At 39.1% G+C, this 15330-nt stretch overlaps 1 protein-coding gene across 1 annotated transcript; it reads left to right on the top strand.

Annotated features, from left to right (window-relative positions):
* The first annotated feature begins 13281 nt into the window (after positions 1-13281).
* On the top strand, positions 13282-14866 carry G0S2 (G0/G1 switch 2). The gene is made up of 2 exons (XM_039361365.1): positions 13282-13419; positions 14180-14866. Exon 2 carries the CDS (start codon positions 14201-14203, stop codon positions 14543-14545), a length of 345 nt encoding a protein of 114 aa, XP_039217299.1. The 5' UTR covers positions 13282-13419; positions 14180-14200; the 3' UTR covers positions 14546-14866.
* Positions 14867-15330: the final 464 nt, after the last annotated feature.

Raw genomic sequence — 15330 nt, 5'->3', positions numbered from 1 at the left:
GGAAGCTGGCAAGAAATTGAAAGCCGCTCCTGCTCCCATTGCTTTCTAGCCTGCCTTTGGTCACTCTGTTTCTCTGTTTAGCTAAGGAAATATTTATGAAATGATGATCCAACAGGGCACAGATTGTCTAGTGAATTTTTAATAGTGTACAAATAAAATACTAAATTATGTTGTTACAGTGTATACAATGATTGACTAATACATTATCCCACATATAAACTTCTAATAGAATGGCTTATGGTTTGTTGCCCCATTTACGTTTGACAAATCCCAAGTTGGTGCAAATAATTGGTCAAACCATAAAGACTGGAATATTGTCCTTGTTCTCAGACAGCACTGCAGGGAACACAGTATAAATAAAAAAGAGCTATCCAATCTGACCACTTCACAGGTGTTTTTCAACACCTCTTATCTTGGCCTCCAACTTGGCAACAAAGGTTAGTCAGTATATATGTTTAAAACCTATTTCCTTTTCTCTGTCTTAAAAAGTGAACATTAACATTAAAGATAACTTCCACAGCATTGGGAATAAGACAGGGAAAGTTCAAGGACAGAGTAATTTGTATCAGACAGGTGATTAGACATATCACCTGTATCTCGTGAGCAAAGCTCCTGCTAATTCTGGAAGATCTACATAAGGGAAAAGATCAACTCTCAGCTGAGAAAAGCATTATCCAAATCAGCTGAAAACGTGCCCAATAGCTCTAGAATGGGGGGAGTGAGGGGGCAGTCTCCTGGACTTTGTAGGGGAAGGCACATTAAAGTCCACTGGGATTTTAAAAAGTAAATGTGGGGGGAAAAAACATATCAGGAAGGAAGGGAGAGAAGGAGGGAGAGAGGTTTCCATTGCTCCCTACAACAGTGTTTCTCAACCTTGACAATTTTAAGGCATGTGAACTTCAACTCCCAGAATTCCACAGCCAGCAATGCTGGCTGTGGAATTCTGGGAGTTGAAGTCCACATGCCTTAAAATTGTCAAGGTTGAGAAACACTGCCCTACAAGCTTCCCACAAGAAAACTCAATGGCAAAGTCAGAAGGATACTGGAATGCCTGGAAAAGCTTCTCTCCCCATTCCCCAAATGACATCAACTGCAACAGACACCTGTGTATTGGGCTAATGCAGACATTAGAACTCAAACAGCCAGTGTTCACCTGCATTAAATCAAACACTGGCAGGGATTATTCTGAAGGCAAAATACTATAATACTGTAATGAAATTGTTCTGCTCTTTGCCACCCAGTAAAGGGTCTGTGCATCTTTATGGTTCACCTATCTCGGTGAGTATTTCCAGAACATGCTGTAGCAGTACATTATTCTGCTTCCATAGCAATAACAAGAGAATGTTCGACATTGTTCACGCCTACATGAAGATACTAAGGATTCAGAACAATGTGTTCTTCGAGGGTCTGTTGTTATCTGCCTCCAACCTTTTCATTACTTGTTCTGTTGGGCATGTTTTATTTGGTCAACTCGCAAAGTTCTTAAAATAAGGAACATAAATGTTAAGGTTTATATAATGAATAATATATACACTAATGTTGTAGGAGAAATGAACCACAGACCTTTTGCTTCTTTTCAATAGACAGGAATGAAATTAAATTTAGTGGTGTTTCTATTCTCCATTGTGTCTCTGTAACAAAATCCTCCTCTTTTTCTCAACATTCTCTGGCAATGCACTTTCCATTGTGCCTTGTGAAACGCTAGGCTAACAACCTCAATACAATTCAAAAAAAAAACTGAACAGAAAAGCAGGATCTCAGCTTGTAAAAAGCATATTCATATATATGTTTCAGCTGCCTAGGGGACACTCAGACAATGGGGGGAAAGCTATAAACAGATAACAGTTACAATGGCAATTGATTTAAATCAGGGGTCCCCAACCGTGTTCCATCCCCTGTCCGTGGCAGGCCAGCAACCAAGCCATGCAAACAAGCAAAGCCCAACCCACAGGATGCAGGCAGCACATGAAACCACACCCCCTCCGATCCACGGAAAAATCTTTCTCCGTGGAACCAGTCTCTGGTGCCAAAAAGATTGGGGGTCGCTGAATTAAATAGAAAAGGTATGCTTAAGAGAAGTATTCTAATGGAAGAAAGGGTGGAACTGAGCTCATCTCATAACAAATACAAGTTTTCACAAATAAATTATCTCATTGAAATAGAAAAAAAAGGAAAAAAACAATACAATAGAAGCCTGGTTCTCATTTACCCAATAAATAGCTTTTGAAAGAAGGGCCTTATGGACTTCTGGTTCCGGTTGCAGCGACTGCGGCCGTGCGAAGAGACTCATCTCTTCATCAGCCGATTTTCCTTCGCTGGTAGACCCCAAAGGGGGTTGAAAGTCACCCTGAAGGGGCGACCATCGACAAGGAGGCTTTCTAGTGACTGCGGGAAGGCAGCAGCTTCTCCCGTGGCTCCAGCTGACTCCTTAGGGCCAACGGAGCAAAGATCATCCTGCAAGATGGCTGCACCAGCTGAAATTAACAAGAACATCTAAGCATTAAGAACCACCGCAGATGATCCGGCTGAGATCCTTCCTTTTCCTCTCTTCACCCTATTTCTCTTTTTGCCTGTAAAAAGCCCTTCTGGAACTATTTCCCTGCCCTAAGAGAGCGGCATTTGTCTGCCTGGGAAGAAAAGCGCTGAACAAAAGGACAGAATAATTAATTTTAATGCCTATGTTCTACTTCTAACTGGGGTCCCGAAAAAAACCTTTTATAGAGCTTTTTTCTATAAAAAAAAGGAAAATTCATTTTATTGATGTTTGGGAAAGAGTCTGTAACCCACTGAGGACATCTTGTGGTGAAACCTAATACTGCAATTGCCTGCATCTGTTTGGAGATGATGTTGGTCTGACCTTCAAACTATTATAAAAGGGAAAATATTAAGAAGTTTGTAGCTGTTAGAAACTGTGGGGGTGGACATTGGTTAACCCTGATTAAATATAGCCTCCACTAAAATATAAAAGGACTGCTTTTAACTATTATTGAAATGGAGAAACCCTATTTACAACTAAACTGTAAACCTATATTGGAAAAAAAATCTATGAAGCCACTGAGCAAGTGTGCGCTAAAATAAAAGAGATCACTACAGAGATAAGAGTCAGAAACCTCACTACAAACCTCCAAACTGACTTTCAGACTTCAATTGATTACTCTATAGGCCAAAGTATACCAGAAGAGGAATTAACCTACATTAAAGAGGAATCTATATTATCTCATAAGCATCCTATTGAGACTTCTGAGGACCAAAAGGTAACCTTAATCAAATTATACACAATTCCAAAAACAACAGGTATTGATGTATAAACACGACTTATTGAGAACAATGATAACTTTGATAACCAACTATTAACTATAAAACTGGATACAACTGAATGTTTTATTCAACTGAACCAAACATTGAGACTTGAACTTCTAAAGCAACAAGGGTCTAACTACAAAGGAGTCAGGCTTCTAAAACAGAGGATAGGATGTTTTCCATTAACCCAAATGACATCACAAGGAATAAAAGGAGATCTTTCTGCTGAAATAGAGGCTCTGTTGTGGAAACCGGCTTGGCACAAAAAGAAAGCCAGAATAAGACTGAAAAAAGAGACTTAAAACTACATGTAATGGGTCAAAAAGGTTTTGTAGAGACACGGATTGATTTAAGGTTTAAGATTTAGAATTAGAAGTGAGAGGAAAATTTGTGATTAGTAGAATATATATCTGAAATAGAATAAGAATGTACTTTCTGAAATAAGATGTTTATTTTATCTATGAAAATTATTTTGTAATGGAACAAGAACAAGAAAATGAAAGAGGTTTCAGAGATTTGGACTGATTTAACAATTAATTGAGTATGTTAAGTTAGTAAGATGATATTTTGTGTAATAATATGTGTCTTTTAGATATGATAATTATTTGAATGAGATTTAAATTCTACCTAATGGACTGAAAAGATTTTGTCTTTTGTTTTGTTTTGTTATGTTATAGAAATAGATTAACTGATAGACTATATATAGAGAGAGTAGAGTAATGTTTTTATCTTAACTAGGATAATTATTATGTAATGGAAGAAGAAATAAGAGACATGTGTGATAAAATTAATGATTTATTAGATTAAGAATTAGATTATATCTGGAAATATTTGAATGTTATTGCTAGAATATTATGTGTATTTTAGAAGGGGTACCCGAAGTGCTAATAATATTTTTATTTAAGATTAAATTGGATTATGGTAATTGTAAATTAGTAACGCTTAAAAACAGGATTTGGATTTATATAAATGTAATCTAGAAATGAACCATTTCAAATATGTTATACTATTTGAGGGAAACAGAGAGGGAACGTCTAATGTATTAATTTGAGTTTTATATATATATATATATATATATATATATATATATATATATATATATATATATATATATATATATATATATATGTTTTCTGAGGTTTTCGCGGGTGTTTGTATGTAGGTCTTTGGTTGTTCGGGTTTTCTCCCGCGTAAAATTGGAAGTGTCTTGGCGACGTTTCGACGAAGTCCCATTCGTCATCTTCAGGCTGGTGTTTTCAGCTTCGTGCTTCGAGCAGCAATGTGTGGTCTTAGCTGTTTCTTCCTTTTAACTGCCAGTGGGGGTATGAACTGATTGGGTGGGAGCTTGGCTGTGTTCTGATTGGGTGGAGGTGTGGGACTTCGTCGAAACGTCGCCAAGACACTTCCAATTTTACGCAGGAGAAAACCCGAACAACCAAAGACCTACATATATATATATATATATATATATACACACACATACATACATACATACATACATACATATATGACTTTGTTTTTTGATGATTGATTATCCCATCACCACGGTGTTTCTAGAGCACCTCGTTGTAAAAGTTAAAAAACCAATAAAATTTGTTTAATAATAAGAAAGAAGGGCCTTATGAGGGCCTCTTATGTCAATTTTTATTTCTTGATTTTCATGTCTTGAGCTGAGGAGGTCGAGGCTTAAGTGTCCTGCTAATCAAATAAAAGTTCTTTTAAAGCTAACTAAATTATCTAAATCCTATATCGCAATGGATTCCATAATCTAAATGTGCACGGCTTGAAGAAGTGTTTCATTTTGTAAAGATTTCCCCTGTTCAGTCAATTCCAACTTTAGAGGGGGGCGGTGCTCATCTCCATTTCTTTGCCGAGGGAGCCAGCATTGTCCGAAGACTTTTCCATAGTCATGATTATACGCTGAGATTCATGGAATGCTGTTACCTTTCAACTGAAGTGGTACCTATTTATCTACTTGCATTTGCATGCTTTCAAAGTGCTAAGTGGGCAAGTAATGAGAGCTCATCTCGTCATGTGGCTCTTGGGTCTTGAACCCAGTCTTCAGTTTTCCAGTTGACAAATTTAGCATCTTTAATCGCTGAACCATCAGGCCAGTCTCATTTTGTATATCTCAACAAATAGTAATAGCACACTGTCAAATGGGTGCTTCTTGATTGATGTCAGATGACCACATCTATCCAAAAGTCTAGCCAGTCAGTAGGCATGTGCTTATTTGCAGAATGCTGAATGATCTGTCTCTGCCTCCTGTCAGCTATTGGTAAGGGCATGCTTTTCTCATCAACGTATCAACAAGCAATATGGGCAACAAAAAATGAACAATAAATTAGATGAGTGAAGTATTTATTCAACTGAAGAGCTAATATTTTTATTGTTCTTTGCCTTGAAAAATGCTACTGCTCTCTTTTGCATTTCCCAAAGTTTAGGCTTCTCTTTTCATAATAGTTTTTTTTTAAATTCTTTGGCCAGTAATATATGCTCAAATAAATCTGCCAAACAGAGGCAGCAGTGCCATTAGACAAAGACAAAGACAGTCAAATGACTCAAGTGGCAAATTTGGCTGACAACAGAAGAGCAGTAAATGGTCAGCCACTTAATTTCTCATATGTCTACTACCAGGGATGAAGAAAAATAAGTTGTGAAATTCTTTACCTCTAGTACCAAATAATTTTGATTTTACTAGATGAGTCATTTATTTCTCTGCTATTGGCAGAAAAATATGGTAGGCTGGTCCTATAATTGACCTTGGATAACATTTTATGTTCATGACAGACTATGAAAAGCTTATGCATGATACATTTGTTACTCTTTAATGTCCCACCTCTCTATATTTTCACTGTACATATTTATTACAGCTATGTAAAGTGGCTTGAGAGTCAGTTTAGTGCAGTGGTTCTCAACCTTTTTAATGCCGTGACCCCCAACCGGTCGTGAGGACTACTCAACCGGTTGTTAAGTTGAGGATTACTCAACTGGTGCAGCACCGTTTGCAGAATGGGACTTTTGGCGGGCTCAGCAGGGCAGAGACAGCCTGGACAATTCCTATTGGCTTTTGAAAGCAATAGAATTAGACTCTATTCAAGAGAGTCTATTCTATTGGCTTTCAAAAGCCAATAGAATAAAAGGGAGTAGCACAGCTAAGGAAAAGGGGAAAAAATGGCGGACCCGCGTTGTTTGGTGACCCCCGTGAAATGGTCGTTCGACCCCAAATGGGGTCCCGACCCACAGGTTGAGAACCACTGGTTTAGTGTAATGGTTAAGCCAGCTGGGTAATCTTGGGCCAGTCACTTGCTCTTGGCCCTAGGAAGGAGGGAATGGCAAATCGCTTCAGAAACACCTTGCCAAGAAAACTGCAGGGACTTGTCCAGGCAGTCTCTGAGAACTGAACACAACTGAACAGAAGAAAAGTGACTTAGATGCATCTCAAAGAAGAGTTTTTAGCTGACAGAGCAATGTGATTTTTTTAATTAATGCAAATAGCCAGTGCAATATGGGTCAATGAGATGTTCCATGTTGCCTTGCAACCTAGACCTGGCACTTACAAAAGAGGTGGCGAGCATAGAAATTGGCTTGTTGGTTTTTCAAAAATTGTCCAGGGAAAAGAAAGAAATATGGTTTCTGAAGTGCAGGAGTTCCTCTTAGCAATAATATGAGCAACTCTACCGAAGAAATCCAGTTGTGGGATTTAAAAGAAGTATAGAAATGCACAAAGGACTTACAGTGAGTAGATATTCACACATAACTCTTGGCCATCCTGTAACCAAATCAGTGCAAAAATGTCACATTCTGTCCACAACAATATTGACATTCTCTTATCTTTCAAAATCATTTTTATAACACATTCTTTTTATCAAATAGGATGAGAATTGATTTTAAAAAGGTGAATTTATTGTCTAGCACTGTTCCTGAATCTTTTTTACTTATTAGAAGTCACCTGTGTACTTACTCTCACCGGTTTTTGTCTTTTTACCAACACTACTGGCAAAAAAGAAAATAAAATTTTGATCCTGAAAATAAAATCTTCTAGCATTAGAAAATACAGTATTGTGCCTTGCTCCTATCCATCTTCCAGAACTATGACCTTTCAAAAAACACAACCAACCTATTGCTTTCATGAAGTAAGTTAACAGCAATCTGAGGTCATACAATGTTACCAAAGCTGATATAATCTGCTTTGTACTGCTGATGTAATATGCAATACTCATAGAGAGATGAAAGCAAAGAAATGTAAAAGAAGCAGAGAAACGCCACAATCTGCCTCACAGAATGTGCTGTACCTTCTTGCTCTGACTCGTTAACTGAGAGGCAATAAACAAGCTGCTGGGTTCTCTAAGATTTCACAATCTGAGAAGGAAAGCCTATTGTGTAAAAAAGGGCTTCAGGAGGAAGAAAAGGAAATAGTAGAATGCAGAAGCATTCATTTATTAACTGCTCATTTTTATTGTTGTTGCTGTAATTGAAATTATTTTATCCTGTGTGTTTTATACATAACTCAAGATGGCAAACATACTTAATACTCCTGCTTTCTCTTTTCCCTATAACAATAACCCTGTGTGATGTTTGGCCTGAGAGAAGACGACAGGCCCAAAGTCATCCAGCTGGCTTTCATGCCCAAGGAGGACTTTCCTGCTTTCTAGGTCAGCATCTTAACTACCACTCAACAATTTGCCATTTAGGTTGAAGGCAAGTCAGTTTTAAAAACAACAGTACGAAACAACAATGAAAAACTAAAATAAATTCAACTAAAATAAATTATGGAAGCACTTGTTTTCCCCCCTGCACGGTTTCAGCAAATACATGCAGTAGTTTTGTCACTATGTTGCACAGCAGGGGAAAGTCTATTAGCTGTTTAAAACTCCTTATTAAAATGTTACATTATTTTCCAGATGCAATATATGTGCTGGGGAAGGTAGATTACAATACTGCATATGGTATTTGGCAGATATACATTTCAGAATGGTTTCTTCCCTACACGTACTTCTCCCTCCTCTCTCTCTTGGGATCCAGTATTCAAAAAACTTAAATGAAAAAAAAAATTGGATGAAAAGGATAATTAAAACCCATCTATGTTCAGGCAATCTAGTGAAAAGAAAGACAACCAGGAAAGTACACTAGAATTCTGTAGTTCCAATTTAGAAATATTTATGACCTACGTACACCCATAATGCAAAAGTTAGTAAGAAAAAAAGACAAACTTTTGTCTGGCACCACTATGCCTCAACTTCTAACAATATCCATCACTGTTACATATCATCCCAGGATCTAGGGAGATTGTAAATTCTAGGTCTTTAGGTCTTTACCTAACCAGTGTTGTGAACTTCAACTCCCAACCAGCTGGGGGGAATTCTGGGAGTTGAAGTCCATATATTAGCTTTCAAGGTTGTGAAATATTCTCCACAGATCTGCTCTGCTTGACTGTACATAAGTTTTGGTTGCTTATTCAAATTGTTTTGCAGACCAGAATAGACCACAAAATAATAAAAAAGATACCTAAGGTATCTCACAAAGGCAATAATTTTGAGCAATGAAATATTTCAAATTGGCAATCTGGTAGAAACTGGAAAAGACCTTGCCCTGCACCAAAAACTTCAATCTGAAAATTCCACCATGAACATGTCCTCCCATTATGAAAGCCTACGTAGGACCAGTTGGTCACAGGGTCATTTGCCTTTAAAGAGAAAAGGAAATTCCCCAGTGTCATAATTATTTTGCTTTCTGGAGTTAACGTATAATTGTAGTTGAATGGCTTGTTAAATAATTGCGGGTATGTCCATGTGCCTTCAAATCAGTTTTGACTCCTGGCGATTGCCTGGACTTTTGCCCTGCACTTTTCTTGGCAAGATTTTTCAGTTTGCCAATGCATGCTTCCTAGGGCTAAGAGAGAGTGACTGGCCCAAGATCACCAGCTAGCTTCATGTCTAAAGTAGGTCCAGAACTCACAGTCTCCTGATTTTTAGCCTGGTGTTTTAACCAATAAACCCAACTGGCTGTCTATATACTTAACTGCAGTTGTGCAAATAAGGCAATAATTGAGCAGAAGAATGAGAAAGATTTACAAACATGGACTGGAGAGATTTGCCCAGACAGTATCTATAAGATGTCTGTCAAAGACGACAGCAATTATCTTCTCCAAAACTGGAAATAGCACCTGCAGGCTTACTAATCATCATTCAATCTTTGAGATTTCAAGCTCAGATCCAAAGAGTACTGATTAATTTTAACTCTACAGTTCATCCAATATCCGTGATCACATCTTTATTAGTGCAGCAAAACCCCTAGTTATTTTGTTAGAAAATTCTAAATTTGAATTCAATCCAATGTAAATTTGTGCTTACATGTACTCTATTATATGGCTTATGGGATGCCAAATATTTAGCTCTACTCACTCCACAGTCTATGTACTATTTGAATTCAATGGAGGATGCCAGACTACTAAAAGAAACTAAGGGCTTTTCTGCATGGCAGCCTTAAGCTGCTTGGCTCCTGCCTAGAAATAAGCCAGTTTAAGAAATCCCTTTCTAGATTTCAATCTCCTTTCTTCACTTGTGCCACAATAATGTCCTGGTTCATTGTATGGACCAGGCCTACCACAACCAGTGATTCTGCTGCATCTTTACCTCTTCTATTCATGCATGAAAAAGCAATTGTGAATTGCTTTTCTTTGGTTTAAGGATATGTGATTTTCCTTGATAGACCTTTTGTATAAGTACCTTGCCATTGACTCCCCCTCACATTTAACAATTTCCATTGGTAGAAAAGAAAACACATTCAAAGTTACAACAGCACTGAAAATGTGACTTATGATCATTTTTCACACTTACGAATGGTGTAGCATGATCAAAATCTGGATGATTTTGATCACATGATCAAAATCTGGATGCTTGGCAACTGGTTCATATTTATAGTGTCTCAGGTCATGTGATCCCTTTTTGTGATCTTCTGATAAGCAAAGTTAATGTTAAGGTTCACTTAACACCCATGTTACTAATTTAACAATTGCAGTGATTCACTTAACAGCTGTGGCAAGAAAAGCTGTGAAATGGGGTAAAACTCACTTAACAAATGTCTCACTTAGCAACATAAATTTTGGGTTCAGTTGTCCTAAATCAAGGACTACCTGTATTGACATTGTTTGCTATGTAGAGTTGAAGAAGAAAGTGACAGAACTTTTATCAATTTCACAAGATTAAAAAAGGAGAGAAAGGAAGTCTGGGTTTTCATATTCCATCAAAGATTTAAAATGAAAAAAAGGAGGGGAAACCCTAACCTTTCACTGTCTCACTGATGAATTTGTTTTAAAAAAAAATCATGAAGGACTATTCTCGGGGGTGAAATCCACACATCTTAAAGTTGCCAAGCTTGAGAAACACTGATGAGGGTAGTGCTCAGTGCCCAGAGCAGAGCGGGCATTCCAGTGGCAACAGTCAATTGCTATGAAAGTGCTCATCTACCATGAAAAAAAAAAAATGAAGCAGAGCAAAGGTTCCAGACATCACCACTTGAACAGACATAAGTACTGTAGGAAAACAGCACTTTCAATCCTTAGCAGGGTGACAGCATGAATTCCTGCTGGGAAATAGTGGTCTGTACTCACATTGGGGCAAGGTGGTTGTACAGATTAGCCCAAAGAAATCAATAACATCTTTATATTTTTCAGGATCTATTTCCCTTCACCAACCCCCTTCAGTCATTTAAAATCAAAATTTATAGGAAAAGATCATTAGAGACTCACATCTACACATTCATTCTGCTACTTTCACTAGAGTCTGAACATAGAAATGTCTACACCTTATTTCACCTTCTCAGATTTGGGCAGTTGTATGCAAGGACTAGATGTCTAAATGAGGACGCTGAGGACAGGACCACATGCCTAACTCCAGCTACCCTCCCTCCCTCTTTTCCAACCATTCTGAAAACCTGAGCCAAATTCTACTGGTTGTTGTTCTGACTTTTCAGACCCTTGTTTATATGAATTGGCTGTAAAAACCTTTTGTGGCAACACGGGCCATTTTTGCAGCAGGCTGCAAGCAGAGTCACAATCCCTGATTGTCCAAAGAGACTGCCCAGCACTGGGTGAGAGGTGAGAAGGCTTACGCAAGGTTGCATAACTCAGTGGACAGAAATAGAATGCAGATCCCTGGAATAAAGTCTTAGATCCATGCCCTTGTACAAAAAAGGGAACCGACTCCTAAACATGCTGAACCCACATTCATTTAAAAAAAGGGGGGGGGGAAGAGAGGAATGCTTATCTTTCACCTGGATGAATCAAGTTGCATGTTTGAAGAAAGGACTGAAAGGTCTCTGGAGGAGTGGCTGACTTTCATCAGCTTTGGATTCTAAATGTGCTCCTTTAATCAAAATAACTGGCTCTTAACATTGAGAACTCCAACAGTAGCTAGGGAGGCTTACATTCAGATTCCCCTCAGCACATAGCTCAGTGACTTGGACCACAATTGGCCTCTCTGCTTGTCAAAAATGGAGTAGAAGGGCCTTGGAAAAGAAGGGATAAAGCTGAAAGATGTGCGTATGAATTACATCCACAAGTGCAAGTAGAGGCTGACTTTAGAATCAAGAAGCAAATATGCAAACCCCACACGTCTGATTCATTAGGGAAAAGCTAAGTCAGTGCTGTTGGCCGCCACAGAAATTCTGCTAAAGTAACTCTACTTGTACATCACAAGGGTGCTCTGAGTATAAAACCAAAATGTACTTTGTATGTACATTTCCCTTTTCTCCATAGTGATGTGTGTAATATAATTGGACAAAATACTGTCTTCTCAAGACAAAAGGCTGTCAAAAAAAAGATAGGCCAAAGAAAAAAACAGTTATCATCTCCATTCAGCTGTGAGATGGAAGCAAAGTGGTAATAACCAAGGAATATCTGTATCCCTCTGGTAGTCATATGAGTAAGATCAGCATCTAGATCAGTGATTTTCAAACTTGGCATTTTTAAGTTGTGTAGAATTCAACTCCCAGAATTCTCTGACAAGAATGCTGATTATAGAATTCTAGGAATTAGAAGACCACACATCTTAAGAGTTGCCAAGTTTGAAAAACGCTACCTAAATAGTCTTACCATAGTAGCCACCCTGAATCCTTCAAATGGAACTTAAGAAAAAGTAACCACTGGAATGGCTTGTCTTCAGAAGTTGTAGGTGTTCTCATCACTGGAGGTTTTTAAAAAGACATTAGACAATCATTTGTCCAAAATGGTATAGGATCTCCTACTTGAGCAGGGGGTTGGATTAGACCTCCAAGGTCCTTTCCAAGTCTTTTAGTCTGTAAAGTGCTATAATGGTTTCCAGGACTTCATTCTTCAGCAATTGGCATTTAGAGGCAAACTGCTTTATGTGTCATCTGGCCAAGCATCCATTAGCAACTTTCTATACTACATTGTGTCTAATCTTCTTTTAAAGCCACGTTAAAATCGAATCCCTAGTCTGTTTTTCGAAAATCAGGGAATCTTGCTTTGCTGTAGCCCGCTTTTGCAGTTAACTACTCTGAATCTTAATACCGGGGCGAGTTAAAATTCAATCAACAAAGCAAAACAATGCAACGAGTCACCCATTAAACCTCCTCTGAATTCGCAATGTCCGTTTAAGGCAATGCGGTTTTAAGGGGAAGAGTGAAGGTCACCCCAACACGAGCCCTGGCGCACGTCGCTCAAGTGGGATTGAACACTGGTAAAGGCCGCCTGCCCAGATGCTACGTGACTCTCTCCAGGTTGATAAATGAACGTGATTTATTGCTGCTGCCTGCGCGCCTTGGACGCCCCTCCCCACCGCGTCTCCTGGGGGCTAGCGACCACCTCCGCCTGCGATGCCCTTTGCCAGCAGAAAGCTCTGCTTCTGGCCAATGGCTGTAGGATAGCGGCGTGCTCGGCGCATGAGCAGTCCCATTGGCCAGCAGCCTTGCAGGGACGAAGCCAAGCGGTCGGCCCGAGCAGGGGCGGGGCCTCGAGCAAGCATGGGACTATAAAGTAGGGAGGCGAGTTAACTGGAGGGAAGATATTCGAGTTGGCGCTTCTGTTCGGAATCGGAAGGTGCGCTCCGAACTCAACGGCTGGTCAAAGCTCCGAGCGAGGCGGACGTGCTCTTAGAGGTAAGGCTGGCGGACGTTTTATTATTATTATTTTCTTTTGATCGTCCAAACTACAGTGCTGGTTTAGAACCGAGCTGCGGTTTATTTGAAGGCACTGAATTCATGGGAGGGATTCGTGGGGTTGTATTGGACAGAAGGGCTGCTATTGTTTTTGGTTTTTGAAAAAAAGGCTTAATAGTTTTGAATTCACGCTTTTACATTTGACTGGCCTCCTAAGGAGAATTATACTTGGACTGTCTGTATTAGAAATGCATTTACTGTAGTAGTAAATGTAGCCTTTTCATACAGAATAACAGTTGGAAGGGACCTTGGAGATCTTCTAGTCCAGCCCCGTGCTCAGGCAGGAAAAACTATACAATTTCAGACAAATGCTTGTCTAACCGCTTCTTAAAAACTTACAGTGTTGGAGCATTCACAAATTCTGTAGGCAAGCTGCATAATGGGGCTCTGTAAGCTGCCAAGCCTCTGTTGGGAAAAACTGTTCTTTCAGAGTAGCATGGCTACTCCAGCCCCCAGTCCATGGACCAGTAGCACGGAATGCCAGCAACTGGTACAAACAAGCAAGCAAGCAAAGCCCCATCTGTGGGATGCAGGCAGCACACAAAACCATGCACTCTCCGGTCCGTGGAAAAACCTTTCTCTATGGAACCAATCCCTGATGCCCAAAAGGTTGGGGAGTTCTGGCCTAGAGATCAAAAGGATTTTTTTTACAAGCTAAGCTGTAGCTTGACCTATATTTCTCATTTGTTTCTCCATCTAGGTGTTTCCAAGTGGCTGAACTATGGAGACAATGCAAGAGCTGATCCCATTTGCAAAAGAGATGCTGAGCCAGAAGCCCAATGGGAAAATGGTCAAGCTGTACATGCTGGGCAGCATGCTGGCCTTCTTTGGGGTGGTTATTGGCTTGGTAGAGACTGTCTGCAGTCCTTTCACCTCTGAAGGGAAGCTGGAGGAAGAGGAGGAGGAGGAAGAGGAGGATGAGAAAAAGAAAAGGCCTGCTCTGCCACTGACAAAAAGAGAGGAGAAGGTGGAGGTTGTGGCTCAGAAACAAGAGGACATGATCCAGGAAAAAGGCAAACAGGTGCTGGCTTTAAGGAACTCTGTGAACAGGCAACACGCCTCATAAGAAGACTGTTCTTTGTGGAATGAAATGATGGCGATCTGCAGTATATAGGACATTTGTCCCTTCTTAAGGGGCAGATTCCCAAATAATGCCTTTGTGAGGGAACATCTCTGGTGAAAGACTGCAATTAAAGACTTAACAAAGTTTTATTTTGCTGCTGTGCAGCGGTTGAACAACACTGCCATTTAAAGTGTTATATACCTGTTCTTTTGGTATATAAGCTCTGTTGTATCTTATCCCTGCCTATGTGGGATTTATTTTTTACTAATGTCTATGTGTTTTACAAATATTTTGCATTTTAAATAAACCATTTTATACCTGACAGATGCTGGTGTGGACCTCTTGAATGGGGAGGGAGAGCTCTCTGAAGAGCATTAAAAGGAGGGTTTTTTTCAGTTTTGTGTTCTAGATTAAGCAAAGCTGACTTACCATTTGGAAAAAAATATTAAAATGAGGGGCATTGGTTTATACTTTTCTTTACAAATAATTTCACCAATGGCAAGGAACAACTTTTGAAAGGAAAAAAAATATTCTAGGATTAAAATTTAGGCCTATAAGTATCAAAATCTGAGGTCAGCTTTCTGAATTAAAAACTATTTTTCAGTATCTGGTTAATAATTTACAAATAAGAAAATGTGAATATGGGGAGAAAGAAAATTAGAGGATCCAGATGGCCACCTTTGCTTGTAATACACTTGCAAATGCACAAAAATGGAAGGATCAGATATTCAATGGTGAAGATACAGTAAAAGTATGCCTATTCTACAGAAAGGAATTTAGAAGGCTTA

Source organism: Crotalus tigris, unplaced genomic scaffold (assembly GCF_016545835.1).
Source record: "Crotalus tigris isolate CLP2741 ecotype Arizona unplaced genomic scaffold, ASM1654583v1 scf7180000019259.915256, whole genome shotgun sequence".
NCBI classification, from domain to species: Eukaryota; Metazoa; Chordata; class Lepidosauria; order Squamata; family Viperidae; genus Crotalus; species Crotalus tigris.
The sequence above is the reverse complement of the archived record's forward strand: the minus strand, read 5'-3'. Positions and strand labels throughout refer to the sequence as shown.

Bases quoted from the DNA above. Each gene is read 5' to 3' on its own strand.
- G0S2 (XM_039361365.1), top strand. From the start codon at position 14,201: ATGGAGACAATGCAAGAGCTGATCCCATTTGCAAAAGAGATGCTGAGC.